The sequence below is a fragment of the Molothrus aeneus genome, chromosome 16 (genome assembly GCF_037042795.1).
Source record: "Molothrus aeneus isolate 106 chromosome 16, BPBGC_Maene_1.0, whole genome shotgun sequence".
NCBI classification, from domain to species: domain Eukaryota; kingdom Metazoa; phylum Chordata; class Aves; order Passeriformes; family Icteridae; genus Molothrus; species Molothrus aeneus.
Genome location: NC_089661.1, coordinates 9,399,366 through 9,427,230, shown reverse-complemented (window position 1 = coordinate 9,427,230; position 27,865 = coordinate 9,399,366). Strand labels below are relative to the sequence as shown.

Below are 27,865 nucleotides of genomic sequence, written 5' to 3'. Positions count from 1 at the left end.
GGGGTGAGCTGAGTTACACGTGCTCAGTACGTCTGTGGGGTAAACACATGAACGTGCTTCAGGAGATTGCTGCATGATGGGTGCCAGGCGGGATAGACGGGATCCACGGTGGTGTCAAAGGCAGCTCTGTGTTCGAGAGCGACTTGTTACCCACCACGGGGCTGCTGTGGGACGCTGCCCAGCCCGCTGTCCCTGACCGGGTTGCGGGCTTGTGCCAGCAGTGCCAGCGCTGACATCCCCGCTCAGAACGGCTCCGCCTGAACACACCACGCACGGATCAAGGGCCGGGGCTGTGCTACTGACCCAGTCTAGGAGCGGAGCTCCGGCCCTCCGCCCGCTCCCGCCCCAGCCGAAGCACCGCCCGTGAGGCGGCCCCGGCGCGGCCCGGCCGGATGTGAGCGCGGCGCCGCTTCCTGCGCCCGCAGTCCGCCCTCTCCCTCCCCGCCTTGGGTGGTGCCGCTGCCTCGTCCCTGCTCCAGGCTCAGGGCGGAGGCGGCCGCCGCTCCCTGCTCCGCTCAGCAGCAGCCCCGATGCAGGCCATCAAGTGTGTGGTGGTGGGCGACGGGTAAGTGCGAGGGACGCTCGGCCGGGGCCGGCCCTGAGCCGCTCCGCCGGCCCTGGGGGTGTCGGGCCGCGGGGCGGGAGCGGAGCCCGGGCCCCGCCGCGGGGTGTGGGCGATCCCGGCGCGGGGCGCGGGCGCGGCCCGGCCCGGCCGTCCTGAGGGAGCGGGGCTGGCTGGGGCCGGGGCCGGGGCCGGGCCGTGGCGGGCGGGCGGCCGGGGGCGGGTGGGTGGCGGCCGCGGCTTCCTGCTGCTGCTGCTGCCGCTGCTGCCGGCGGGGAGGGGAGCGCGGGCGCGGCGGGGCCGGGGTGTGCGGGGTCCGCAGGCCGGGCGCGTCTCCGGGCCGAGCCCGCATCGCCGCGGGGCCGGTGCTCCGGGGCCGGGCCGTGCTGGTGGCCGAGCGTTTCGCCTTGGTGCGGGCAGGAGCGGCCGCCGTGAGTGAACAGGGTGTGCTGGGCAGGCCGGGCCGCGTCCCTGCACTGCCACTGCTTGCTGGGGTTCTTTCATCACCGAAGTAGTCCAAGTGTATTAAAATAATTACTGTGGTTTTAATTATATGCGAACATTAATATTGATTTGAAATACTTTTTTGTGAAAGTAACAAACTTGCTGCCTTTTAAGATCTTGGTTTTTGACATCTGACTTTAGCAGTAAAACTGAGTGAAATGGGCTCAACTCTATGCAGATCATAAATGCTTTTGGGCAGAAACTGATTTTTTTGCCTGCAGACATCTGGTCTTGTAAGGCTCCTGTCTACAGGAGAATGATAGGCCGTTGAAATACAAATAGTTAATGATATACTTGTCTGTAAGGACTGGTTACACCTACAGTATCTTAATATGGTGTTACTTATATGTGAAACAAGTTGAGGATGCTTTCTGAATTGAGTTAACTCAAGTTTAATAATTGGATTTCAGTGTGAGGAGTGCTGGAATTGAGAAAAGAGTTTGTGTTTGGTATTTTTGAATATTCTCCACAATTCTATTCTGCTCAGCTCAGAGGGATTCTCTCTCTTCCTGCATGTCAGAGCTCAGGGGAACATCCCAGTCCAGCTGGAAAACAAGACTTGACTTATGCAGTTTGAGTTGTTTTTTTTTTTCTTTTAGGAGAAACAAAAATCCTAGTGTAGACTGAGCATAATTGGTATCACAGCAAACTTTTGTAGATTACAGAGGGGTGAAGTGTAGCTAAATGGACTCAGTACAGTGGTCTGTAATTTCACATGGTGCCTTATTTTTGAAGTTATTTGTGTGTGTTTGGGGGGGGGTTGTTAATTTGTTTTTAAGGATGTGAAATCCCTAAAAAGGCAGCAAAGTACGGCTGAAAGATAAACCTTACAGTGTGCCAAATTTGTTTTGAGTCACTATGTATGGTTTGGAACCATATGAACATGAAAGTGGTATCTCAATAAACCATTGTCATAGCAGTGTAATTCTTTGATGCCAGATAGGGTAACTGTGGACTGCTCTTTTGCTTATATTGAATTTAAACCCAACAAAATTGCTTTTCTACTATATATGTATATGTTTGGTTTTTTAAAAATTCATCCGAACTCTGTATTTACAATGCTGTAAATAAGTGTGATGCATCATGTTTGGGTGGGGATAAAGTTCAGTCTACTTCCTCCTCTAGAAGTGAGAACTCAGCACAAACCAGCTGTAGAATGTTCAGTAATTCATTCAACAGAACAGTTCTTTGGTCATTTGCTTTGTAACCCATCCTTCTTCCTAGCACTTCTGTTGTTCTCTGTCTTGGAAATGTAGGTGGTGTGGTTCTACCTGACTTTTGTACAGATGTGGGAACAAAATACAGTAGTTTAATTTATTTTCCTTCCTCTTTAGTTAGAAACAAATCTTAAGGTTCTTTTCAGGTACTGTTGCTCATTTTTGGCCATTCCCTGTGCACTGTTTTTAAAATACAATTAACTATTTGTCTTTCTTTGTGCTGTTGCTGCTTCAAGAGCTCCAGCATTGCAGGTATTCTAGGAAACGTCTTGTTTGGCTTAGATAAGGCCAAAGTTTTAGTGTTCCTGTAAAACAATGCAGGTTAAAGATTTGCTTATGTAATATAAAACTTGGGTATTGTTTTACCTACCCTCCACAGAGATCTGCTAGGAACAAAAATAAACATACTTTAGAAGTACCTGTGGTTATTTTTCTATTTTGTTGAAGAGTAGGCTGTTTCTCGTATGTAAGTCACTTTTTGTTCTTAGAGTTTTGACCTGGGCATGCTTGGACAACTAACTTGACTAGGAAAGTGTGGCATGTGTGCTAGTTTGGGCTATCGTATTTCTCCCTTGTTTTTTTTTTATTTAGCTGTGGGGATTGTTTGGGGGAAAATGAATGACAACTGTTGCTTTGAGCTGTCATGATTGCTAGAGAGGAGGAGGAATGTGCAGGACAGATGAAGAGCAGCCGCTGGAGTAACTGCAGGAGTTGCTGTTATTGACACTGGAGAAAAAGCATTGGTGGAAGTTATTTTTAGCAGCTTTTGTTTTCACTCCAAAAAGGCAGCTGTTCAGTGGTACAAAACCTCCAGTGGTGTTGTGTAATGTCAGAAGTTCTGTGTTTGGGAGAAATCACCAATTGCTAGGTGCCACAGAAGTTGTCGCACTTCATGCTCTTTTGTTGTAGGCATTTTTAATTGTGGAAATGCTGTAAGAGCAGTAATTTAGGAGTTCTTGTTTGGAATTCTGCTTGATCTGAGGCCTTTGTCTGCTAAAGCTGTGCTTTTTTTGTGTGTATTTGCTTTGATGGCTGGGGAGAAGGGGATGGTGTGTGTACGGTAAATTGGCTCCTGACTGAGTGTGGTGCGGTGTTTGTGTGAGACACTGAACACCTCAGATCCCTCCCGTGCCATCCAGAGAAAGTGCAATGACTTGAAATTTGGTAACTCGTGTTACTGAAAAAGTTCTTTAAAAAGCAGTTTTCTAAGTACTGAAGAGCGTATTTGGGAGAGGGTGTGGCACATTGAGTAATAGAGCTTATCTGAGAGCTGTGTGTAGCTAAACCTCCTGTAGCAGCAGTGCTGAACTCTTGATCCCAGGGTGGTACTCGGGAAATCTCAGCTACTCTTTAGTGCCTGAGCACAGACCTGGGCATCCTGTCTGCCAGAGGGGGAGGTCATGTCGTCAGAGAAAGAAGGAAATGGCACAAGCAAAGCCTTGTGTGAAGGTTACCCCCTGTTTACAGGTAAAGCATGGCTCCAAGGAGCTCTGCTACAGTGGGGAAACTTCATAAAACTTGTTAGCTTAAATAAAGAGAAGATATGTTTTGTTCTTAGGAATTAGTACATATGTGGTTATACAGATGTGGTAATACATTGATTTCTGGGTGCTACTCAGAATCAAAAAGGGACTCTGCTGTCTTTTGTTAAGGTAGTTTTGTTAAGCATTTAAAGCTGGATTTCTGCAGGCCATGTTTTTAATGACAGTCAAGTGTTGCTAGTTTCATTTATGTAATAGTGGGTGGACAGAACTGTGATTAAGTAGTTGCTAGAAATCTTATGACTAATCTTGGTGTTATTTTAGATTCTTAGTCTCAGCCTTTATGTGTAAAGATTTAAACTTTGCCAAACAGTTGGAATTCTCTTTAGGGGAGTGCTTTATTACAGAAATTAGTAGTCTAAAAAAGTTGATAAAGCACTTAGAGGATGTACTTTATAAAGGTAGGCATTAGTGTTTATTTTTAAGACTGGTGACCATAATGATCTGATTCGTGTGGCAGTGAGCCAGAAGGCAAGGAAGGCAGGAAACCTGGTTGGAGTACATCTGAAATGGGGTTGTTGAACGTGTTTTTTCTTGTTTAAATGGCTCTGGCTGATTGGTGCTGCAGAAACACACTACAGGCACTTCTGAGCTTGGAATGAAATCTCTCACCACATTCCTGTGCTGTTCTGATTCGCCAGAGCAGGCTCGGGAGTTTCAGTGCAAGGCAGGCAAAGGAGCCTGGATGCACAGAATAGTTCTTGATCTGCTGCTGAAAATGTTGAGTTCAACATTAATTTGTTGGAAGCTCAAATTACCTGTAATGCCCTGACTGGAAGCTGAAGTGTCAGCCCAGACAGGTTCCAGAGGCGTGAGAATGAGTTGTCTCTGTGCCTCAAGAGATTTCCCAGAGCATTTGGCTGTTGCTGCTCTCGGGATCCTGAAGGTTTTCCCAGCTGTCCTTGGTGAGCTGGCCCAGCACAGCCGCTGGGTGTTTGAGAGCAGCTCACAGCACATCCCAACTGATCTAACTCAGCAGCAGGCAGCTAAAATAGCAAGTTGTCCTTATGGGGGAGGAATAACTTTCCTTAACTCCCTGTTCTGGCTCGTTAGAGGTAGCTCAGGAGCTAAGATGGGATCTCCTCTCTGACAGCTGTTAAACAGGTATCTGCATGGTGAACTCTCCTTGATTGTTGCCCACACAACTGGTTTTTTAAGGGCAAATCCATCTACTTTTGAGCACAAGTATATCTCAGACCTTTTACAACGAGGGAATGTTCAGAGATTGTACTTAATGAGAACAGAATTAAATGCCTCCTTTCATGATGCCATTATAGCTTGGTAAAGAGAGTGTGTGCTGAAAGGAAAAAACCCTCAGACTGTGTGAGGAGCTGGTGTCTTAGAGGCAGGTGAGAAAACCAGGGTGGAAAACTGCCTGGAACGATCAGAGTTGCAGCAGATGGGGTGTTGTGGCAGGTATTAGCTAAGAAACATAAGGCAAATTACAATTAAAAATGAGTGTGTGGGACAAAATCCCAAATAATTTTGCACACTGAAGTGTCTCTTCTGTAGCTGGAGCATTTCAGGCGATGTCAGAAGGTGCTGTCAAATCCCTTCTTGGGCTAATGCTGTGAGGAACTGCTTAAAGTTGAATGGAGGGACTTTGGTTAAGGTTGAGCCGTGACTTATGGATATGACACAGCTCAAATTCACTGGTGAAGGATTGAGTTCAGGAGGCTCATGAGTCAAACCTCATCCTAATGACACCATTACGTGTGGGTGCACCAAAGTTGCTGCTGACTGGCTTGGAGCAAATGGCTGTGGTGATAAAACATCTGCAAGACAATGCAGTTTTCCCTGGCCAGGAGCAGGAAGGGGGATCGGGCTGTCTGGCAGCATCCCTGGAATCTCTCACAGGGTCAAAGGATTGTGCACTGCAAGGGAACCAGTCTGCAGTGTCACACTCCTTGCAGATACTATTTTAAAAAGAGAAATAAGGCCCAGTTTCAAGTTTTCCAACACTTAATTGAAACTGTAATAAAAATTGAATGCTGTCATTAATCAAATGTTTGACTCCAGATAAGATGTGGGGGGAGGGTAGAGAGGGAAGGATTTGGCTGCCAGAGTTTTGAAGGAATCCTGGAACAGAGCCTTGTCCTGCCCCCATCTGAGGCTCTTGTGAATTAGATCAGTAGGAAGAGGTTTGCTGTTCCAAGTTCTCCAATCCTGGAATGTAATTTATCTATAAATCAGTTAATGAAATATTTGAGTGAATGCATGTGGGGAGTCACTTTGTAATAGCAGTAAATAATATGAGAGTTATCTTTTGTATTCATTCCTTAAATACTGCAAAGTAATGATGTGTTGAGAAATTATACTTTTCAAGCTTTCTTTACCTTCACTTATATGCAAGTATACAATTTTCTGGAAAAGATAAGAGTTTTGGAATTGTGTAAGGGTATCTGGAAATATTCTCAGTTTCTTTATAATTTCAGAGAGTTGGAAGAAGGCCATCTTTCTGAGTATTCAGTCAGATGACTAGGAGATATTAGTGGTCTAATTAATTCATGTGGGTTTTTTGGGGGTTTTTGTGATTAAAAATAAACAAAATTGGGTAATTTATCACTTCACAAAATGGATGTTTATATACTAGGTGTGTTTTCATTGCCAGTCATTTTAAAGCTGCAGTCTGTCAGCTGTTTTCCTGCACAGGAGTGACTGGAGATGTTCAGTTGTCCTTGGGTGTCTGGATGTAATTAGTCTTCTTCCCCCTACAGGAATATTATTTCTTGTTATTCAAGATGAATGTGTTTTACATGTGAACTTTCTTTCTTTGCAGTGCTGTAGGTAAAACATGCCTACTCATCAGTTACACAACCAATGCATTTCCTGGAGAGTATATACCCACGGTGTAAGTACTTGTGAAATCCAAAGAACTCATTCCTGTCAGCTTCTCAGTGCCTGCTGCCATTCCAGATTCCTTAACTGAATTGTTTGATTTGGCTGCAAGCACCCCTCAGGTGTGTGAGGAGCACTTTGAGCTTTCCTGTGGCACAGTCACCCCAGTGCTTGCTGATGGTCCCTCAGTTCTGGCTCAGTTCTGGCTCAGTTCTGGCTCTCTGTGCCCTCTGGGCCTGCCTGATTAGGGACTAACATTTGCTAACATTTTACCAGAGGTTGTTCTCTTCCAAAATAGTGTGTTTCTGTCTCTAATGTCATTCATAATAAGCAGTCCCAAGGCTGACAGCTTGTAAAACATTATATCATAGTCAGAAATAGTTGTCTTACATGGCTGGTGATTTTTTGTTTATTTGTTCCTTCCACTTTTTGTGCTACTGCCAATCCTGTGCTAAGCAGCCACGGCTTTTTGGCTCCTCGGGCGAGACTGTGGGGACTCATTTATTCTGGTGCTTCCCTTTTTCTTTCACATAAGGATTTGTCAGTATCAGTATTAGTGCAGTTCTCTTTTCCAGGGCCTGTTGGGTGTGTTTTATACATGTACAGCTTCTTTCCCCTTTTCAGATGTCTCTGTATTTTCATCTGGCTATGCTGCTCTCTGAAGTATTGATGAGCTTTTTCAGACAACAAAATACATTCTAATGAGCTTTATAGATGACTTTTGTTACCTGTCCAAGGCCTTGTTGCCTTAGTTACTGCTGTTTCCTCCTTTTTGGTCTTAAATTCGAGTTTTTGCATTACGATGTCTTGTGTTCCCAGTCAACTTTACACCTCTGCACCCACGGCAGTGATGAGATAAAAACAATGCCTCCACTGGCCCCTGGTTATGAGCTTTGATATTTCATTGGAGGGGGTTTTCATTAGCAGGATTAATTAGCTTTCTTCTTACCTACTGTTGTCATTAAGTATTTCTTGGTTGTTGTTCCTGTATCTTCTGTTCTAAATCTCATCTCACACCATGAGACAGATTAATTTGCTGAATGTCCCACTAAGACTGGAAAGTGCTTGCTAAGCTTTCACCTGCTTTCCAGTACTCACTGGGATTAACACTTCCATTTGGAAGAGCCATGACAGATCACTTCTGCTCAGACTCAACCAAGTCTGTTGTGTATAAATTTTTATTCCATTACTCAATGTCACGCTTGTTATTTAAAGAACAACTTTACAGTCTCTGGGGGGCTGACGGATGCAATGAAAATGTTCCCTTCCCCAGTTTTCCCAGGTTTTTTCTCTCTGTGAGGGAAAAATCCTTGGGTGCCTTATTTTACTGCAAGCTAATGCAGCTAACTCTCTCTTTATTTTTAGTTTTGACAACTACTCTGCCAATGTAATGGTTGATGGAAAACCGGTGAACCTGGGTTTGTGGGACACAGCTGGACAAGAGGACTATGACAGACTACGTCCGCTCTCCTACCCACAAACAGTAAGAGCGAGCTGCAGGGTGAAACCAGAGCACTCCCTACAGCCTTGTAACATAAAGCATTTTTCTTTTTGAACATAAGGCCAACATTGTCACACCTGGAGTTGTATTTATTAGTAACAGCGACCCTTTTTTATTTCTTGTGCTGTAGCTGTCATTTATAATCTCTGGAGTGTGTGCAGTTGTGAAAAAGTTAAAATTTGCTTGCCCTGTGTATTTGTGTGCACTGGTACTTGCTGGGTTTTGTGCAGTTGCAGCCACAGAATTGTCTAGAAGGCTCGATTTAAAATAAAAAAAACCCACCCCAAAACTAGCTCAAAAAATCTCGGTGAATAGTCCCATCAGCTAGTCCATTGATTTTAAGGTTAGCATGCCTGCCAAAGGCAGGGTTTGTTTTTGGTTTTAGGCCATGTTTGGCTGCAACCTGACACTGTCACTGCTAAGCACTTGATATTGTTTAGTCTGTGTGAAGATGTTCTACATGTGAAAGAGGCAGCACTGAATGAAGAGATTATTGCTGTTGACAGAGGCTGTGGTGTCCCAGCTTTGCAGTGTGCTCAGCCCGTGGTTATTTTACTGCTTGCTGGAGCTGTGCTGTGACACCCATACAAAGGTGCTTCTGTCTGCCCTGTGTCAAACTGGTTAAATCCTGCCTGCATCCTGCACCTCTCCATGTTCAAGGACAACACTGAAGTGATCTGCTTTCTTCTTTCCAGGGTGACTTCAGCTACAGTTAATCTTTGTAAAGGTGGTTTTGTAATCTCTTTACAGCAGTGGCTTTTACCTGATGGAGCTGTGCTATAAGTAAAGAAAGGGTAATTTGCAGGGGTTTTTTGGCACTGATTACTCTTGCTGTTGACTGTCAAATATATGTTAAATGCTAGTAATGTACAATGCAAAATTGTTTCACTCTACAGCATAACTGCTCTTGAATAATGTGAATCTTATTTAAGGAACTCTGGTGCTATTTTCAGTAATCTTTCCTTAATTCACTGCTCACTAACTTACAGTCATTAGGCTTCCCCATCAGTTATGATACACAAAATTGATATGCCAGTTGTGGGTAACTATAGTTGAAATGTCAGAAATACCTGTCTATTTTAGAAGGAGAGACAATGGAAAGCTGTTTTTCTCTAATACTTAGATATTTATAGGATACTTAAAACTTCAGTTTTGCTTAACATCATAAAAACATTTTCCAAAAAGTAGAAGTAGGTATGTTGAAGGATCTTTAGTAGGAATAGAATGTCTGTGACAAAGGGACAGAATGCACATAAAACTCTTCAGCCTGCCAAAGTACCCGTGGCTTTCTGAGACTGCAAAATAATTCCTTGTCTAAGCATCCTAGGGAAAAAGGGTTGTCTGTGCAAGGATGTATAACTGCTCAGTACAGTTATATTTGGAGTACTTTCAGTTATTTGGATGAGGTTTTTTGCAGCAGAAAACGAAATGGGGCTGTAAGTCTTCAGGTTCTTGTGAAGAAGTCTTCAGATTCCAGACTTGTGCAGTATCAAAGATTCATCACCCCCACAAAACTAAGAAAAAGCACTGAGGAAGAGAACAGTGGTGCTGACGAAACCTGACTTTTTTAGGATCTGTGTTCAGCCTCTCTTTTCCTTCAGTGTGCTATTTAAAACTCAGCCCTTGCATGTTCTCATGGCCCTGCTTTCCCTATTTGTGCACCTGAAGGATGTTTTGGGCGAGGTGAAAGCAGCAGGTGTGGTTACTTGGGCAGTGTGTGCTGAGATCAGTGACCCAGCAGTTAACAGCTGGTAACTTCACAGTGAGGGATTAGTTTGTGTCTTTTTCTCCTTATTATTTTTTTTTTATTCCTTAAAATATACAGGAATTTAATATCTTTTCCTTAATGCATGTGAAATCTACTATTTCCAAATATTTGGGGAAGGAAAAAGCTGGGACAGAAAGAGTGGTCATGTCTGTTTCCTCAGGAGACCAAACCAAAGAGAAATTGTTAGTTGGGTGCTTTTTGGGAGAGGTTTGATCTTGCAGGTTTCCCCTGCCAGTGCAGAACTGGTTTCTGGGGAAGGCTGGTGTCTGCTCTGGGTGCAGCTGGTTGTGCTGAATTACAGGGCAGCGTCTCTCTTAAGAAGAAAATCCTCCTTGAGAATATCTGTGAGCAGAAATTGCTGACTGAAAACATTTTCCCTTCAATCCATTTGAGGAGTAACTTTATCTCCTACTGTTATTAGGTTGGAGGAACCAATGGTAAGAATATATCTTCCAGTCTGACAGATCAACCTATTGCCGTATGTAAAACTTTAAATAAATTTCAGTTCCAAGTTCTGTCATCTTGTCTTGCCTATGATAGTGATAAATTGGCCCCTATTTTTTGAACAAATACTTTCCTTGGAACTATCAAATTGCTAGATCTGAGAACTCTGTTACCAAATTTGTATGAGTTGCTAAGATTAAATATTTTCTTGAAAACAAATAGCTTTTCCTACTAGTGTGCAAGACACCTGAGATCTTCCAGTAATTCCTTGTGGTTACACCAAATCTTTTTGGAGCTCTCTGGAGCTAGTGGAGGAGAGAACCTCCTCAAGTGCAGCCCGTGAGTCCCCACAAACCAGCAGAATTGGAAACCAGAAGTAGTGGCCATAGTATCACATTATTTGATGTTGTTTCTTTCTTCTTCTGGGACGCTGCTACGGAAACTTGGGGTGATGCATGAACAACTGGGTTGCAAGTGCTTAGCAGTGAGATGTCAGCTGCTGACCTAACAAATGCCTTGAAATGCAGCACAATCAATCAACTAACACTGCACTGCTGATCCTGTGGCACCTTGGTACTGCAATGAGTACGGATGCAGAGGTAGGCTGGGCAGAGTTGGGCTTGTTTGGGAGACACCTACAAGTTTCCATCAGCACAGATGAGGATATTGGGGTTATTCTGAATGCCTGCAGACCTGGAGTGTGTCATCTGTGAACTGTATCCTGTGGTTACTATCAGCACATGCTCTGAAATGGTTTTACCTGCTCTTACTTAGAATCTTTTACCTTCAGTTGAAAAGCAAGATGTGCAAGATCCCTAAAAATACCCCCTTTTTTTCTGCTTTCTCATTATTTAGAAAGGGAGGAACTTTGAGATTTTTAATGCCGTTTTCAATCCTAATTTGGTTATAGAGAAGTTCTTAATCTTTTTTTTACTGGCATTCAGTAGGAGTGAAGTTCTATAAGAAGTTCAACAAGCTGCTTTTGATTTGGGTATGGAAGCAGTAATTGTAGAAATTCTTGTGTAAATTTTTTTTTTAATTTCATACCATTGAAATTGGCCTTTGAAATTTAAGACTACTTTAGAGTTGTGTATTAATAGGTAACACTTTGCAACATCCTATGCTGATGAGGTCAATAAAGAAGAAATGACATTTAGAGGGAAAAACCCTTGAAAGGCATTATTAGTGTCCTAGTTGCTGGCTACTGCAATAGCTGATTATAAATTTGACTGCAATCTATTTGTTATTTTTCCCCCTTTCTCTCTGGCTGCTTGTAGCTGCCTGGGAATGGATTTCCCACTGGGAAAGCTGCCTCTGATTATCATGTGCAACTGTATTGCTGACCTTGCCTTTTGCAAGTGTGGTAGGGCTGGCACATCATGGAGATACTGATGATATTGGCCTGTTCATGACACTCTACAGTGGATTCTCTGTTGGGCTGACTCTATCACCTTGTTTTGTAGGATGTCTTCTTAATCTGCTTTTCCCTCGTGAGCCCAGCTTCCTTTGAAAATGTCCGTGCTAAGGTAAGGATAAGCTGGTACTGTTTTATTTCTGAATGTTCTTCATACTGTTCACTTTACAGCAGAGCTTGGAAAATATTAGGTGCTTTTTTTTAATTGTTTTTCCCACAGGCCCCATGAAACGCAGTTTGGAAAAGCAGAAATCCATTTGTCTAACTTGTGAGTCATGGAGGTTCAGGGCACATGAGCACTTCAGTACGAATTGTTCCTTGATGCATTGATAACAGTAATTTAAGTGTTCAGCCAGCAAGGTGCTGAGATCACCAACAGGAGCTTTCCTTTTAGTACCGTTTGAAAAAAAGAGTTTTAAAGCAAATGCATGCAAAAATTGGGTTGATAGCACTTGTTCCTTGCATCCTTCTGCACATGCTCTGTAACTGGGAATATTCCATGTCCTCAGACAACTCAGCTGCACAAGGAGGTGTCTCCATGGGCAAGGGCAGGTCAGGGCATTTCTGGTGTGTGAGGAAAATGCAGCCCTTAATGGGCAAAATTTAAAGTGTATGGGAGTAGCTGTTGGCTTCTCTAACGGTGATGTGCCCTTTTCTAATCCTGCCCTGATGGGATCTGGGTAAAGGGAAGGCCTGGGAGCTTTCAGCTGTGATGTTCCGGGGCCCGCAGGGAACTCAGCCCCCAGAGGAGCCCCCATTGTTTATCTGTGGTTTTCAGTGGTATCCTGAGGTGCGGCACCACTGTCCCAACACCCCCATCATCCTCGTGGGCACCAAACTGGACCTGCGGGATGACAAGGACACCATTGAGAAGCTGAAGGAGAAGAAGCTGACGCCCATCACCTACCCCCAGGGCCTTGCCATGGCAAAAGAGATCGGTATGGCAGTAGGGGGGCACTGGTGGCTGATCTAGGCTGTGTTTGTGGAAGACCACCTTGCACCTTCATTAAATGGCACCCCTGGCTTTTGTTGTGGAGCCAGCTGGGAGCAGAGCTGCTCTGTGACTGTGTCTCTGCTTCCCCCAGGCGCTGTGAAATATCTCGAATGCTCAGCACTTACGCAGCGAGGCCTCAAGACAGTGTTTGATGAAGCCATCCGAGCAGTGCTGTGCCCCCCTCCTGTAAAGAAGAGGAAGAGAAAATGTCTGCTGCTGTAAACTCACCCTCCCCCAGCCCATTTGTCCCTGTGCTTTCCTCAAATGGAGCATTCACATGCCAATTTTTTCTGTTATAAATTAGTTCTCTTCCATCAATTCTTCAACCAATTGACAATTTCATGGTTTCATTTGTTTAAAGTATGACCTTTACCTTGCATCCTTCTAAGAGCAAACTCCTGAAAACACACACCTATGTAAAGCCTTATTTTTAAAATCCTCTTCTTGCTCAATTAAATGTTGCCAAACTATCTGCTGAACTAAGTCGCATTGTTGTGCTACAAACACTAAGCACTAAACTGTTTTTTAAAGATTCTTCTTGAAAATGACTCTAATTTCTGGTAGGAAATGCAAAATCTCTTTCTAGTTTTTCACAGTAAGTAACAGTACCGGGGAATTAGCAGAACATTGTGCTCTAATGTGTTTTATTCTGAACTGTTTTCCCAGCACAGCCGTTGCCTGGTGCTGCTTCCAGCACCCATCTCTGGCAATGACTGCCACGCCTGAGTCACAGTGTAAATGCTTTATCATGGGTAAGGGCTTGGTTGCAATCTAGTTCTTGCTGCTGTGATTGGAAAATTAACTATTCTTACTGAAGTGTATTTAGTCCTTTTGACAGCGTTTATTGTGATGAATAAATGGAATATTGGGTTGGATCAGGAGATGATAGTGCCAGACAGTATTTTGACACTGTACAGCTGACTTACACTACACTGCCAGAGTAGCTCAGCAACCATTTTCCCAGAGGTGCAGTAGTGGAGAGAGGTTGGTGTTCATGGGTAAATTCCTTTGAATTTCATGTAGGGCATTCATGGTAGGTACAATTCTGAATCAGTCATTCCCACTTTTATGTAGTAAATGCTTTTCTTGTAGAATCTTTTCTTATTGAGCAATATAACTTGTATTTTAAAACCTTCTGATTGATAGAAGTTTGCTTTTTTTTTCTTTTTTTTTAGAGTAGAATGTTCAAGCATATCCTCATTTTCCTGTTATTTCTGACCCAGTAAGTTATGCTTTCTGAGGAGCTTTTAGTCTATTAACTAGGTGTAAAAATCATGTGAAGCAGCTTTACACATTTTAGTAATTTTTATATTTTAAACCTCTGTAACTGACAAACCTTTCAGCCATCACTGTTTGCAAGTCCCCCACTGTAACATGACTAATGCAGCCAAGTGTTCTTTCTGTCACTCCATGTGCGGCAGCGATCGCGTAACGGTAACTTGGGTCTGTGAGGTTCTGTAATTAGTGCTCATGTTCTGTACCTTCCAAAGTGGCAGGAATAGGATGTTGACCTACACCCTTTCAACCACTAAAGCAAAATTTAAAAATAAAAGTTGCAAAATTGTGAAGTTTTTACATTGATCTTTTGCTAATGCAATTGGCAGTATGTTTTGCATGTATGACTTAATAAATCCTTGAATCATAAGTGTGGTCATGTTTGAGTTTCTGAGCCAGTGTCTCATTCCTGTGCCACTCTGAGCACACATTCTTGTTGTGTGCCAGCAGCCCTGTGTGCACGTGTGTGCTCAGGGCCAGTGTGCAAAGCCCAGGCTGGCCGTGCTCCCCTGAGAGCCCAGACTAAACCCAGCACTTGGCAGCAGCTCTGCAGAGGCCTTGCCCTCTCAGCGCAGTTGTTACAGCTCCTGCTGCTGCTCCTGCAGTGCCCTAAAGCTGCTGGCAGTGGGGGACAGGGTCTCTGTTCCACTCCCCTCTATGCAAACAGAAATCCTTTTGCTCTGAACCGCTCACAGTTTGTGCTTAAATGGCCCAGATTCCAGGCTTTTCTTGAAAGCCCTGCTCTTGTATGTTTGTTACCTCCCCTCCTCCAGAGTGGCTGCACCCAAGGCTGGGGCCCCAAAAGCAGCACGGTCCCTCCTGGTGCTGCCTGACCTCACTGCTCTGACAGCCAGCACTGGTACCTGCCATTGCACAGGAGCCAAAGTTTTATTTAATTTTGTCTCCATATCGAGTATCACAGCAGGAACATCCACACAGTTACTTCTCAACCACATCATAATTTACTTACATCAATTTCTTTTAAATAAATGCTGCTGAGCCTTAAAAAGGAAAAAAATTTAAAATAGTTACTTACACACTAGAAACAAGGAATCCACTTTTTAAAAATCATTACAACTGGTTACACGTTCTTGGCAGGATCAGAGTGGTGCTCAGTAGCTGGAGCTAGAGCAGGTGACCAACATGATGCCAGGGCCTGAACAGTTTTTTTTCCTTCTCATTAAGTAGTTTTAGTTTAAAATCAATAAAAGCAGTGATGTAGATCAACACATACAAAAGACAGGTAGATTAAAGAATATTGCACATGTATATCCAAGCAGCATTTAACCACAACAAGCCCTCCCCTGCAACCCTGGGATCCCAGCACAATCTGTAAGAAAAACATAGTGCAATGACTGAGCCTGCCCAGCCCCAGCCCCAGCCCCAGCCCCAGCCCTGGCTGGGCCGGGCTCGCTCACCCTGCAGCCCTGAGCTGCAGCCCCTGGGCTCTGCCACCGCCCAGGGAGGGACAGGGAGCAGAAGTGGAGTTGCAGGTGCTGGATGAGCTCTGGCAAGGCTCTGCTCTGCCCCCTGCTTCTCACACATTCACTTTGGTCAGCGTTCAGCTGCTGTGCCAGCACACACAGGCTGGGCTGGAGCTCCTCATCCTGATCCCTTCTGGGCAAGCCCAGCCTTCAGCACAGAGCCACGGTCTGTGCTTTCACCAGCACAACATTCCCCGAGTGCTGCAGAGGCAAGGGCACTAAGACCCTTGTTCATTTTATGCAATGTGAGAAAAGTACTGAAATCCACTTAAGCATGAAAGTGGAATGTGTCCTGAATCCCTGAAACCTGCAACAAAACCCCCAGGTCCTCCTGGAGCTGTGCTTACACTGCACTGGGGTTGTATTCTCGTGTTTGACAAGACAGACACGATCCATGTTCCTGAGACAAACTGTTCAGAGCTTTGAGCACAACATCTGGCATGTGGTCTGTGATCATCTTGGGACTTATTAAAATGCTGCTGAAGACGGTTTCGTTTGACCATCGTGCCGTGTATTTAATATCTGAAGAACACAACCTAGGGAAAAAAAACATAAACACAGCACAAACACAAAATGGCTCTGTCAGAACTGGAACGGGCACCCTGAGACTCTGGCCAGGGCTGAGGGAGGAACTGGAGCCCTCTCTCAGCAGCAGGTGGGATCCCAGAGAGCTGCAGGTCTGCCCTTCAGCAAACAGCAGAACTGCTGCCCTGAAGTGTCCCTGAGGGCAGAACTGCACCACATTCCCTGTGCTTTAACAGGGAAAGAAGCCTCAGAGATCAAATAATTCTGCTCCCAAAAACACAGAATAGAACCTGAGCTAGGAGGGGGAGGGCACTGAACACTGCACATTCATGTGGTTAATGTCAAATTTGGGGAATAAATCACAGTGGTATCAATAGGAGACCAGGCAATACATTTAATGCTGCACAAAGGATGCACCAGTCTGTAAAATGAAATCCCAAATACATGATGGGGGCTCTGGTGTGCTAGGCCTACTTAGAAAAACTCCCATTATTAACTGCTGTGCTGTTGAGTAATAGAAATTAAAAGAAAATAAATTTGCCCAATAAAGCAGAAGAGCAGCCACTGGGAAAACCTGCCCAGGTCAGAGGTGTTCAAGTATCTAACTTGTAAAGCCAGTATTAAAATTGTTAGAAATTAAAGATGTGAAGCTTAAACAAAACATTGATCTACTGAATGGGAGGAAAGAAGTGAACTTCTTCTCCAATCCTTTTCTTTCCTCTCTGTAAGGGGCAATTTCTCTTTTCTTCTGTAAGATAGTCTTGTGCAAGTTAAAAATGCTCTGATTTCTGTTTCAGAACACGAGAAGCTATCAGGGCCTGCCTGGCTTATGGGCTATTTCAGGTTGCTTTGTCTAAAAAAACCCAACATCAACAAAAAAACCCACAAAAAAAAAAAAACCCTGAACACAACACTGCCCCAACAAAGCCACAATCCTCACCCTTCCAGCAGTTTCAGCTCTCTGGTGTCTTTGTCTCAGCTCCCTGCATCCACAGAAAAGCAGCAAGTGACAGGAAAATGTACAGACTATGTGGGCACACACTGGGTACTGGGGCAGCCCTACAGGCACTACTGCACCTCCTTCTTGTTGCCAGCACTCAGGAGACTGCTCAGGAATGAGGAATTGTTACCACTCCACCCCTACCAGGACACTGCAGATCTGCAGTCCTGGGCAGAAACTGCCACCTGGCAAAGCTGAACTTGCCAGGTTTGGGTTTAAAGTCCTCATTCAGCAGCTGCAATAAACAGGCAGGATAAGACATCAAAAGAGAACAGTGTCCAGGGCTTGAAGTGAAACAGATGAAGCTGGGTGACACAGAATAGAAACTGGAAACTGGGTAATGTGCAATAAGCAAAACTGGGTACTGGAGATGCACAGAGCTGGAAATGGGCACTTTGAAAGGAGCTTTAGGGAGACAGGAGAGTGACACTCCTCATTCCACTTACCTTTTAGAGCTGCATTCTTCAACAACATGGATAATCTTTCCAGGCAGATACAGATGAGGATACTGAGGGGGTGAGTTCAAGTGTGGCTCCTCCTCGAGGGCGTTGTACGAAGGTGACCGATGAACCATTAAACTCTCCTCGGCCAGGAGGGGCTGGGTCAGGGCATCCTGGCTCCTCCCATCCAGCTCTGTGGGGAAATCATCGGGGTCTCCTCCAAACACCTCGTACCAACACCCCCGCAGCAAAATCTGGTACTGAAATCAGAGAGAACAGTCCAGGTCAAGTTTGGCATTTCTTCAAGTAACTTATCCTAGTTGTGTGCTTGCACACACTTCCTCTGAAAATACAATTAAAAGATTAAAAATTACTTTATGCACATGCTCCCCAAATTTTGTTTGATAATGATCTTCCTCCTGAATTTTCCCCACAGGAACATTAATTTCAGCAGTATGGATCCTTAGCCTCCAGTAAAACTACAGAAAACATGACCATCTTCACCAGCTGAATTACTCCATGTGGATTCTTGCTCTGCAGGTTGAACTTTTCTTGCACCTGTAACTTCTACCTGTCCATTATCTTATTCTGCATTTATGACATCACACAGACCCTCTGCTCATCCCTAGCACTGCATGGAAATCTTGAGGCATGGCAGATTCAAATTCAGATGCTCAAAAATGGCAGTTCTGAATCTTGGAGCCACACCTCTGTACTCCAGTACCATCCTGCCTGACACCACCTGATCCAGCACATTCAAAACTCTTTCCCACTAACAGTAAAAAGAGGTAAAAATTTAACACTGTAACACTGAAATATTTGCTTTCCAAATGAATTCTGATAGTAATATATAAGTAAAATCAACAATTTGCTTACCTACTGGTACTAGTTAGTACACTATTAAAGTAGGTAATCTTACTAACTTTTTGTCACTTTAGTGGTTTGGAGTTTTATTCCCATTTTTGTTTTTTAACAGTTTCCTTTTATCAGCCAAACTAGCAAACAGATAATTTCAGGCCTTTGATGTTGTAAACCAGTATATTGGGAGTCTTACTGAATCCTATTCTCCAACAACACAACTTTACAGGATAGGAGAATAACACAAATGTCACTGAATTAAATGCAAACAATTTTGTTCTGAAACACAATTGTAACTCTCAGTTTTAAGATCAAAAATACACCAGCAGTCACTGCATTAAATTTGGGGCTTAACCCAGGTAACAATTCCACAATTTTAACCAGGAACTGCATTTGGTTACCTTGGGCCTGTTGCAGTTTGCCACAATTCTCACTATTCTTCTCTTTAAATCCTCCATGTTGGGCATACTTAACCTGTTTAAACACACAGAACAAAGTAAAGCAAAGCCTCCTATTGTCTACTATCAAACACATCTCCAAATATCAATTTAAAAGTATTTTCATCTTACCTTGCAACAAGGTCTTTTCCAACAATGACTGAAATGATGAAATTCTTAGTGTAATCTGCAAGTGATTTGCTTAAAAAAGAAAGAAAAAAAAAGAAAAAAAACAGTTTAGATACACTAAGGAGATAAGCACACTTTAGTTTTAGGATGATCATTATAATTCAGTAAAAATACAAGCATGTGGCAGCACCATTTGCAGTCAGTGCCTCAGTGGGTGTTCAGACCTTCTTGCTGAAGGTGACAGAGTAACTTCAGTGCTGACTCCAAGGGTGTGTGGATGTCCAGCAGGCCAAGGCAGACAAGCCAGTTAATAACTGGAACAGTTATTTTAAACTCTAATTGTTTCATTCTCCATCAAGAACTCAACTCCAGATGGAGCAAATGAATTTGAGTGGAGAGTGGAGAACATGCAAACTCTCCCCACAGTCAGCCCACAGCTAGCAGCTAACAGAGCTGGCAGCTGCCTTGACTTTTACAGCTTAGACACAGAAGCAGCAGCAGAAGCCTCTCACCTTAAGAGCCCTCCTGGGGGAGAGAAGGCAAAACACCTCAGGGTGGGGAAGGAGTTCCTGAGCATGATGGCCAAGATGGACGCTGTCCCACCACCCAAACTGTGACCAACTATCACAAGTTTATATTCCTGCAGATAGAAAGACAAACTTAGATGGACACAGAAAAAGCTGTGGGTAATTTTTAAATCAAATTATTTGGAAGGTAACTTACTGGGGCAATTGTGAAAGCCTGGTTTAAAATTCCATCATTTATTAGTTTCCGATAGATGTAATTTGCAGCTTGAGTTATTCCCTACAAGAGAGCAGCTCAGGTTAGAAGGGTGTCTCTAATCTGAGGTGTGATACAGTTGTAGTTTAAATACAACTTCTCTTTGACATCCTCCTGACAGAGGTCTGGCTAGAACCAAGAGGCCTCTATGTATTGTATGTATGGGTTAAAAAGGTTTGGGGATATTTCATAAGGACATTAGGTCTGACAAGAGGATTATTAAAAACTCTACCTTGCAGTGCCAGAGGCAGCATTTGATGCACCCAACACTGAAATAATTCATGCAATCCATCTGACAAGGAGAATATTCTTCTGTTTAACTAAGGATCCCAGGTGTTTTTAGCTTGCTACTGCTGAGCTGACCTACAGAGAGCCACAGGCTGCACACACACACCTTATGCACAAAGCCATTCTCCAGGACCTCCTCCAGTGTCAGGTCTTCACAGTCTGCTGACAGATCAGTGAGAATGTCCTGTGAACAAAGGCTCGGTCAGAGCTCCCTGCAGGGCTGGGAGGCTCCTGGGTTGTGCTCTGCTGCTCACCCCTGTCACAGCTGGCTGCCAGCTGTGTGAGCAGCACAGCACATCCCACCACACACCCCAGCCCCAGCAAACACACAGCAAGCACAGCTCCAAGCCTGGCAACTACTTCCAACTGCAGACACCCCACTATGGATGCACCTTCACTCACAGCCACTTGGAATCACCCCTGCCTGTCCTCCCCTAGCACAGGGAATATTACCCATCCAAAGGCAGGGGGGCTCACAACTTAAACCTGGGAAACTCATACCTGGGAGTGAGTTATTTTAACATGTGCCAGCCTAACACAATTTCCTCTAGGTCCTGGGAGTTGACTCATTTCTATAAAGCTAATTATTGACAGCAGATGCATCATACCTCAAAGGACAAGGTTCCTCTCACAGCGACCACAATAGCTTCTTTCTTGTGATCCAAAGCAACAAAAAATGGAATCTCATAGATCTGGAGGAGAAAAATGTAATCACTAAAGACACCAACATTTTGTAAGGGCAAGCACTTACAAGGGCAAGCTCTTACTGAGCTCCATACTGTACTATGGAAAGAAGTTGAATTGGTCTCTTTTTTGGTTAGTCTAAGGGCCTTTTTTCAGCACTGAGACAGATTTATATCAATAGTTTTGGGGCTGTTCTGTTAGATTAGAAAAGAAATCCACACTCAGTGTTTTCATTTGGCTTTGCATCTTACACTTCGTAAATGCTGAAGGCAAACTAGACCCTTCAGGCCTTGTTTTCCCTGAATTCATCACTACAGCCTGCCCAAAGCCTGTCCAGATTGTTTACCTTGTTATGAAAGCTGATATGAATGAAGTCTCTGTACTGCAGCCCTGTTATTTTTAGGATGGATCCAAAGTGAAAGTTATGACGATCACCGCCCGTTATTTCAGAATCTGTTGGTCTATTTCTGCAACTAACAAACACAGAAGAGAAAAACTTTCATGTTCCAATCTGTTAGGTTTCCTTTCAAGGAATCAAACTCAGTTAAATTTGCAGAGGGCCTTCTGGCAGGAATCAAAAGTGCTTTCTCCTTGCAATAGCAGCAGTAAACACTCTGATGCAAGATGTTACCTCTGCCTTGTGACAGGACCATTGGCAGAGCAAATTGTGCACTAAGAAAAGAATTCTTAACATCACAAGCCACTGAGATAAAATACAAACGAGGAAAAATGAAATTCAAACAAAAATTTGCACAGCAGTCTGATCTCATGCTTTATCCACAGTCTTATGTGATAATTTTTTTTTCAAGTGATTTATATTTCAGTAAATGATATGGATATTTCATATTAGTAATTACAAAAATTATTCTTCCAGTCACAAATACCAGTGGTCACATAGAGTAATCCTATCTAGCAATATGCAAAATTACTTACTGACCATAAACATTCCTGAGTAAAGGGGTCAAAAGGAACAAAAAGAAGGCTGGAGGAACAGGGAACTTCTGATAATTCCTCAGGACAGAGAAAACTACTGATAGACTTTTATTTCTATATGTAAATCTGTGCCCAGAAGGAACCTCTAAAAAGCCTCATTTTAAAACATGTTTCATTTAATTTGAATTCTTCCTTTGGCATTTTGCTAAATGAATTTTTTATCACAATCACAAACTTTTCCCATGGAAAAAAAATCCCAATCTGTTTGAGAGTGGAAAGGCACTGGAATTTTGTTTCTCTGAATTTCTGAAAGATAACTCCAGCAGTCAAGCTCATGTACACCCAAGAGTGATATAATTTAATGCAACAAAAATACTGCTATTGTAACTATTTTATTTCTGCTCAGACTGGTTAAACAGAAGGCAGCTGGGTGTTTTTAAGCTCTGAGGTCAAACCTACCAGTCACCATTGAGCTTACAGAGTGCAGTATATGGGTTGGTGTACACGTAGTAGGGCCAGCCATAGGCAGCTGCAGCAAACAGCATGTAATGAGCAGCATTCTCCAGCTCAACATCCAAATCATCAGTCTGGAGGCACACAGGGAAAGAAAAGGAAGGAGAGAAAGGGAGGAAGTTGTGTTAGGCAGCCTCAGAATAAAACTGAAAACAGGCTAGTGAAAATCAAAGCATTATGAAATACACACAACCCAAAAGGAAAACCTCAAGGTCTAAGAGGAACTAAAAATAGCCACTTGTATTTCAGGAAAAAATCTGTGTTTACTTATGTAGCTACACAGCTCAAGGATCTTGAAAAGCTCTCAGTGAATCAGTTTCTTCCAATGCTGCTACATTGATAAGCTGAATGCTGAAAACATTCACTGCAGTTATGTTACCTAAGGATGTCCAAGGGAAGGCTGCAGAGTCTGCAGCAGAGCTCTCTGCTCCAGACTTTTAAAGCACAACCCCATCCCACTGGCTGCATTCCAAAGGAACTTGACAGAGTTCCTCTTAAAGTAAAGGAACCAGGAACTCCAGAGTTCCTGGTTAAATTAAAACTACCTACATCTATGAAACACAGGTTAAAAGGAGGGGAAAAATTTACAAAGGTACTTTTCCACTGAAGACCAGCAAAAATCAGGAAACGAATCCATCACCTGCAAGCATTTAAAAGATGCTATTTTTGCTTCTTACCTTGTCTGGGTACTTGCAGCAGACAAACAGCCCACAGTACATACTAGATTACCTTCTCAGTTGTATGCAAACAGTATCAAATATTCATTCTCCCTCTGTTCCCTTTCTCTCCCAACTGTTTAAATCAATGATCAAATGTCCTAAATGGTTTCCTTCTTTGGACTTGATTCCCCATTCAAAGTTCTACTCATGCAAAAGCAGAAAAATGTTTTTGACCACAAACTTATTGTTTGTGGTCAAATGAGATGAATGAATTATAATTCATTGTTATGAATTTTATTGCAGTGTTTAATTTTATTAAAAGAATAAACAAAACAAGAAAACCCTCTCCAGAAAGAAGGGTTTTTATCCAGTTTTTATATTTATCCAGTTTTCTACACTCCCATTGCCCCTCTTATCCTTTCTGACCTTCACCTCCTCTCCTTCACTGCAGGACACACTTTCTCTCCCAAGGCAAGCAGACCTGGCACAATTTCCCAGGACAATGACACCAGAGGCTGCACCAAGCCCATCTTACCACAAGAGATGATGGAGAATGACACAGGACTTCTTCAGGCTCTTTGGGGCAACTTTCCATTTTATCTTGTTCTTGATGGAGCAGAATCAAACCTGCTGCTATGTCACTGGGCACCAGGTCAGTGTCCTGCACAGAGACACGGAAGGCTCTGTAAAACCACCCCACAGCTCCACGCCCAACACAAACAGGAGCAAGGCTCTTACTGAGAAGTAGGCGCGGAAGAGCTCGGCGATGCTGGTGAAGGCCACGCGGTGGTCGTCGTCCTGCACGATGCAGCAGCAGAGCAGCCTGATCCTCTTCTCCCACACCCTGGTGGCAGAGCTCTTCACGTTGTACAGCAGCTGCCCCGAGTGGCTGCTCTCCAGGTTGCGGCTCACGCCCTCGGGCAGGTAGAACGTCTTCTTCCCCCCGAGGGGGTCAAAGACAATGACAACTCCAATGATGGTAAAGATGATGATAATCCAGCTGCCAGAGAGGGGGGAGTGGGATACAGACTGTGAAACCAGACACTTCTGACAACGTGCAACAAGTCCCAACTACGCTTCTTGGCAGCCCGAAACCAAAGCTGGGGAATTCTGGAATTCTGTAGGGAGACCTCTTGCTGCTGTGCTGAGGCTGCAGCTCTTTGGACTGTGCTTGCAATACTCTGGGAACCAGAACAGGGCACCAAACCTGGAACCACAGCCCAGAGCTTTGGGAGCAGCAGCACAGAGGAGCAGCAGCTCCATTTTTCACTACCAGCTCAGTGATCAGGTTACCACACTCTTCATATTTATCCTGTTTTCTACACTCCCATTGCCCCTCTTATCCTTTCTGACCTTCACCTCCTCTCCTTCACTGCAGGACACACTTTCTCTCCCAAGGCAAGCAGCTTTTTTAGGGAAGGATACCAACTCATTTTCCCTTTCCCATACACAGTCAAGCTCAGATTTGTGGGGAGGCACCTTTACCTTGCAATAACTGTCCCAATGACGCCATTTATCACAGTCTTCTCACACTGCACGCTGTTGTCTGACACCCACACAGCTCCCACAACAGCCCAGATGAATTCAGGGAAATAGAGAAGCAGGCGAGTATAAAGTATTTTGGGAAGTGATTTTCTTGGGCCTGGATTGGAAATTGTTCCTGAAATTAGAGAGAGAATTTAAAACAAGAACTGTTCACGAATGCACCTCAAGTACATAAAATCCCATCTGGAAATATGAACTTTCTGGGCTTTACAGAAAGTAAGAAATTTAAGTGAAATTATCAAGTTCTTTCATACTAATGGAAAGCTATCATTGAAGCTAAGAAAAACAATGGATGTATAGCTGTGATTCTTAGAATCTACTCCACTAAAACCCAAAGCAACTCTAGCCAGAGACAGTTCTGCACTGAACTGGAGGCAGCAGTGCTGTGCCCCATAGAAGCCAGAGCTGCATCCAGGAGCACTGGCTCACCTACAGTTCCTCATCATTCCTGGGGCCTGTTCTTATTATTCTATTTAGCTTTTAGCTGGTTAATATTTCATTTTCAAATCCTATTCTGCTGGGCTACAATGAAGTTTTTTTACTGGAGTTACTAAATAATAATAGGAGAACAAAAGTAGGACCATTACCAGGACAAATGCTTCTCAGGCTCTTTTCTCTATTGTTAATTCACTAATAACCTCTTAGTTTCAGCACTCCAAGGCAATAAAAAAGGGAGTAACTTTTGGCCAGCTCATCTCTCAAACCAGTCTGCTGATCCCAAGGTAATGGGTAGTGGGGTGTGAGTGCTCAGGTGCAGACAAGTGATTTGTAAAGGCTGCAGAAGAAAAACAACTTTGGGAACTGTTCCAATAACAAAGCTGTGGTTCACACCCAGTGATGAAGCTGTTTCAAAAGCCTTTGATGCAGAGGTTGCCTTTTCCCATTCCAGGCCGCAGCCTGTCCTGCAGCACTGTGTATGCTTACACAGACACAATCAGATGGAACTGTGCTTCCTCTAAACAACTTTCCTTTCTCACAGCACCCCAGGGTGTGAGGGCCCCAGGCAGGTTCCCTGCTGGCACCACTGATCCTCAGGACAGCACAAGGGCTGGTGCAAGACCAGCACGCCCAAACCCACGCATTCCAACACACCTCACCCTTTGTTTTCCTGGAAATTCAGCCTCAGAATTGCTCAATTTCTCACTTGCAATGGCCTCACAGCTGTACTTTCCCACTGAACAAGGTTCTTTCATCACTGCTATTTACAGTTACATCCCTCACCTCTGCAGCTTTGGTTAGAGCCTGGTGCTAACACCACCAAGGACATGGGCCTGACCCCTGTATGGGCCATGCACTTAAGAGCTGGACTCAGTGATGCTTGTGGGTTCCTTCCAACCCAGGATATTCTGTGAAACTGATATAAACATCACATCTGGCTGATCTTACTTCCCCTCCTCTGGAAACTCTAGGAAAACCAGTGGTCAGATTCAAGGCCAGGATTATCAGGCTCTGCTCTGTCATAGTTTCTCTTCATGCACTCTTAAAATTGCTTAAATGAAAGAAGTATAAATACTTATTTACAGAAGCATAAATACTTATTTTCAGTGAGTCATGGGAACCAAGATATTGGAAACTGTGGAGTTTCATCTGTTACTCCAGAGACCACACACATATTTCAAATTAATCTTCTTAACATTACTTCAATGATCAGGTGCCTCACCCGAAAAAAGCTTTCCTAGCAATTTTAACCCAAAATGAACCATTTCTACCAATAATTAGAAGTTGCACTGTGGTCCTTACTTCTGTTCAGCCATTCATTTCAAGTTGTGGTCCTGCTCTATTTAACAGTACTCAATGTCAGTTTTATTATGACATTTATACAATTCACTTTTCTGTGTGTTTTTCCCCAGGCAGCCCACTGCAGCTAAGGGACTTTCACAAGATATGCCTAAACCTGCCTATGCAGGGCAGAACTAACAGGATAATGATTCTAAATGATTCTGGACACACTTCCCTAAATCCCTGTCAGAGAGGTGGAGCAGTGTTACATCAGAGGTCACACACAGAGTTTTCAGGGTGCTCTGACAGCAATGAACATTAGCTGAACTAAGCTGCTGTATCTATTCATTATGTTAGATTGCAGACTAACAAAGGTAATACTATTAAAGTAAATATGTTAATGCTGTTGGAGTTTTTCAAGTCTGACTACCATTAAAACGTTTCAATTTTGTATAGGTTGTATGTCAGCTCCAGATTAAAACCAGACATCTATTATAATCCTACTAGATAAAGACAAAACATCATTATTAACTATTTACCTTGCATACTGATGTATACAAGAGCACATAACGCACATATTATGGAAGCCAGAAGAATGATGAGGCCGAGCAGGTAGCTGTGCAGCAATCCTCCCCCAGGACAGTTAAACTGCCCCTTGTGAACAGTGTAAAGGACAAAAATCCCAATCCACCTGCGGGAAGGGAGATAACAACAGTTACAGCAGGAAGGGAGAAGTGCCTGCTGCGACGCGATCACCTGATCGATAGTGGTCGCCTCAATGAAAGCACCGCACAAAGATTAACAGCAAGGGACCTGTTAGATAAGGGAAGTGTCGGAATGAAACCACTACACGAGCAACCAGCAGGAATTACAATTCCGCCGAGAGCACACGGAGCCACAGGCTCCCTGCCCGGTGCTATCGCCGCCTCCCTGGGCTCCCGGAGCAGCGCGAACACAAAGCAGTCAACGCGTTCATTACGAAACACCCGAGCGCTACTCGCGGATTAAGCGCGGCGGGTGAGGGCGGCCCGGAGCGCAGCGGCAGCGCGGGCACCGCACCGTGCACTGTGCACCGACCCCGAGCTGTGCCGGGGACCCACAGCACCCGGGCCGCGGGCACCGCACCGTGCACCGACCCCGAGCTGTCCCAGGGACCCACAGCACCCGGGCCGCGGGCACCGCACCGTGCACCGACCCCGAACTGCGCCAGGGGCCCACAGCACCCGGGCCGCGGGCACCGCTCCTCTCGCCGCTGAGCGGCTGGGCCGGCAGGCAGCGGCCCCAGGGCGCTCCTTACCACACCAGCCTGACGAACAGCTCGAAGGCTCCTGGGAGCACGAAGTCGTCGCTGCCAATGGCCCAGCGCCGGCCGAACAGCACGAGCCCCGGCATCCTGCGGGTGCCGCCGCTCCCTCAGGGCCCACACGCTCCCCCCGCCTCAGGCCTCACCGCCCGCCGGGGAGGGCACGACCTCACGGGGCAGTGACGTCACGCGCTCCCACTCCGCCCTGCGGACATCGCCCCGCCCCGATCGGGCGGGGCCGCGCACGCGCCTGGCGGGAGCCCCGCCCCGTTCCGGGACGCGCGCGCGAGGCGGCGGGAAGGGCGGTGGCGCCCAGGGCGCGTGCGCAGCACGGCCCCCAGTGGGCGGGGCATACCGGAGCAGTGACGTCAGTGCCCCGTGACGTCAAACACCCGGAACAAGGATCCAATAGGGCGGCTGAATGACGTCACAGCTACCTCCCGCGGGTCTGCGCTGCACAGAGCAGGGAGGCAGGAACAGCGCTCAGCCGGGCCAGCAATGAGAGCCAGC

At 44.8% G+C, this 27,865-nt stretch overlaps 2 protein-coding genes across 2 annotated transcripts; one reads left to right on the top strand and one right to left on the bottom strand.

Annotated features, from left to right (window-relative positions):
- The first annotated feature begins 407 nt into the window (after positions 1–407).
- Positions 408–14,428, top strand: RAC1 (Rac family small GTPase 1). The gene is made up of 6 exons (XM_066561052.1): positions 408–565; positions 6,604–6,675; positions 8,028–8,145; positions 11,839–11,901; positions 12,568–12,727; positions 12,875–14,428. The coding sequence occupies exons 1-6, from the start codon at positions 531–533 to the stop codon at positions 13,003–13,005; spliced, it is 579 nt and encodes a 192-aa protein (XP_066417149.1). The 5' UTR covers positions 408–530; the 3' UTR covers positions 13,006–14,428.
- A 499-nt stretch (positions 14,429–14,927) lies between these two features.
- DAGLB (diacylglycerol lipase beta) lies at positions 14,928–27,529 on the bottom strand. Its single transcript, XM_066561050.1, has 15 exons — positions 27,350–27,529; positions 26,592–26,743; positions 24,274–24,448; positions 23,527–23,788; positions 23,324–23,449; positions 22,076–22,203; positions 21,030–21,156; positions 20,608–20,691; positions 20,106–20,183; positions 19,655–19,735; positions 19,444–19,571; positions 18,935–19,003; positions 18,767–18,839; positions 17,514–17,767; positions 14,928–16,078 (listed from the first exon to the last, which is right to left on the bottom strand). The coding sequence occupies exons 1-15, from the start codon at positions 27,442–27,444 to the stop codon at positions 15,886–15,888; spliced, it is 2,025 nt and encodes a 674-aa protein (XP_066417147.1). The 5' UTR covers positions 27,445–27,529; the 3' UTR covers positions 14,928–15,885.
- Between the last annotated feature and the right edge of the window lie 336 nt (positions 27,530–27,865).

Bases quoted from the DNA above. Each gene is read 5' to 3' on its own strand.
- RAC1 (XM_066561052.1), top strand. From the start codon at position 531: ATGCAGGCCATCAAGTGTGTGGTGGTGGGCGACGG. The intron at 566-6,603 runs GTAAGTGCGAGG...CTTTCTTTGCAG, and splicing joins TGTGTGGTGGTGGGCGACGG to TGCTGTAGGTAAAACATGCC. The intron at 8,146-11,838 runs GTAAGAGCGAGC...CTTGTTTTGTAG, and splicing joins CGCTCTCCTACCCACAAACA to GATGTCTTCTTAATCTGCTT.
- DAGLB (XM_066561050.1), bottom strand. From the start codon at position 27,444: ATGCCGGGGCTCGTGCTGTTCGGCCGGCGCTGGGCCATTGGCAGCGAC. The intron at 26,744-27,349 runs GTAAGGAGCGCC...CCCTTCCCGCAG, and splicing joins CTGTTCGTCAGGCTGGTGTG to GTGGATTGGGATTTTTGTCC. The intron at 22,204-23,323 runs GTAAGATGGGCT...GTGTGCCTCCAG, and splicing joins ATTCTCCATCATCTCTTGTG to ACTGATGATTTGGATGTTGA.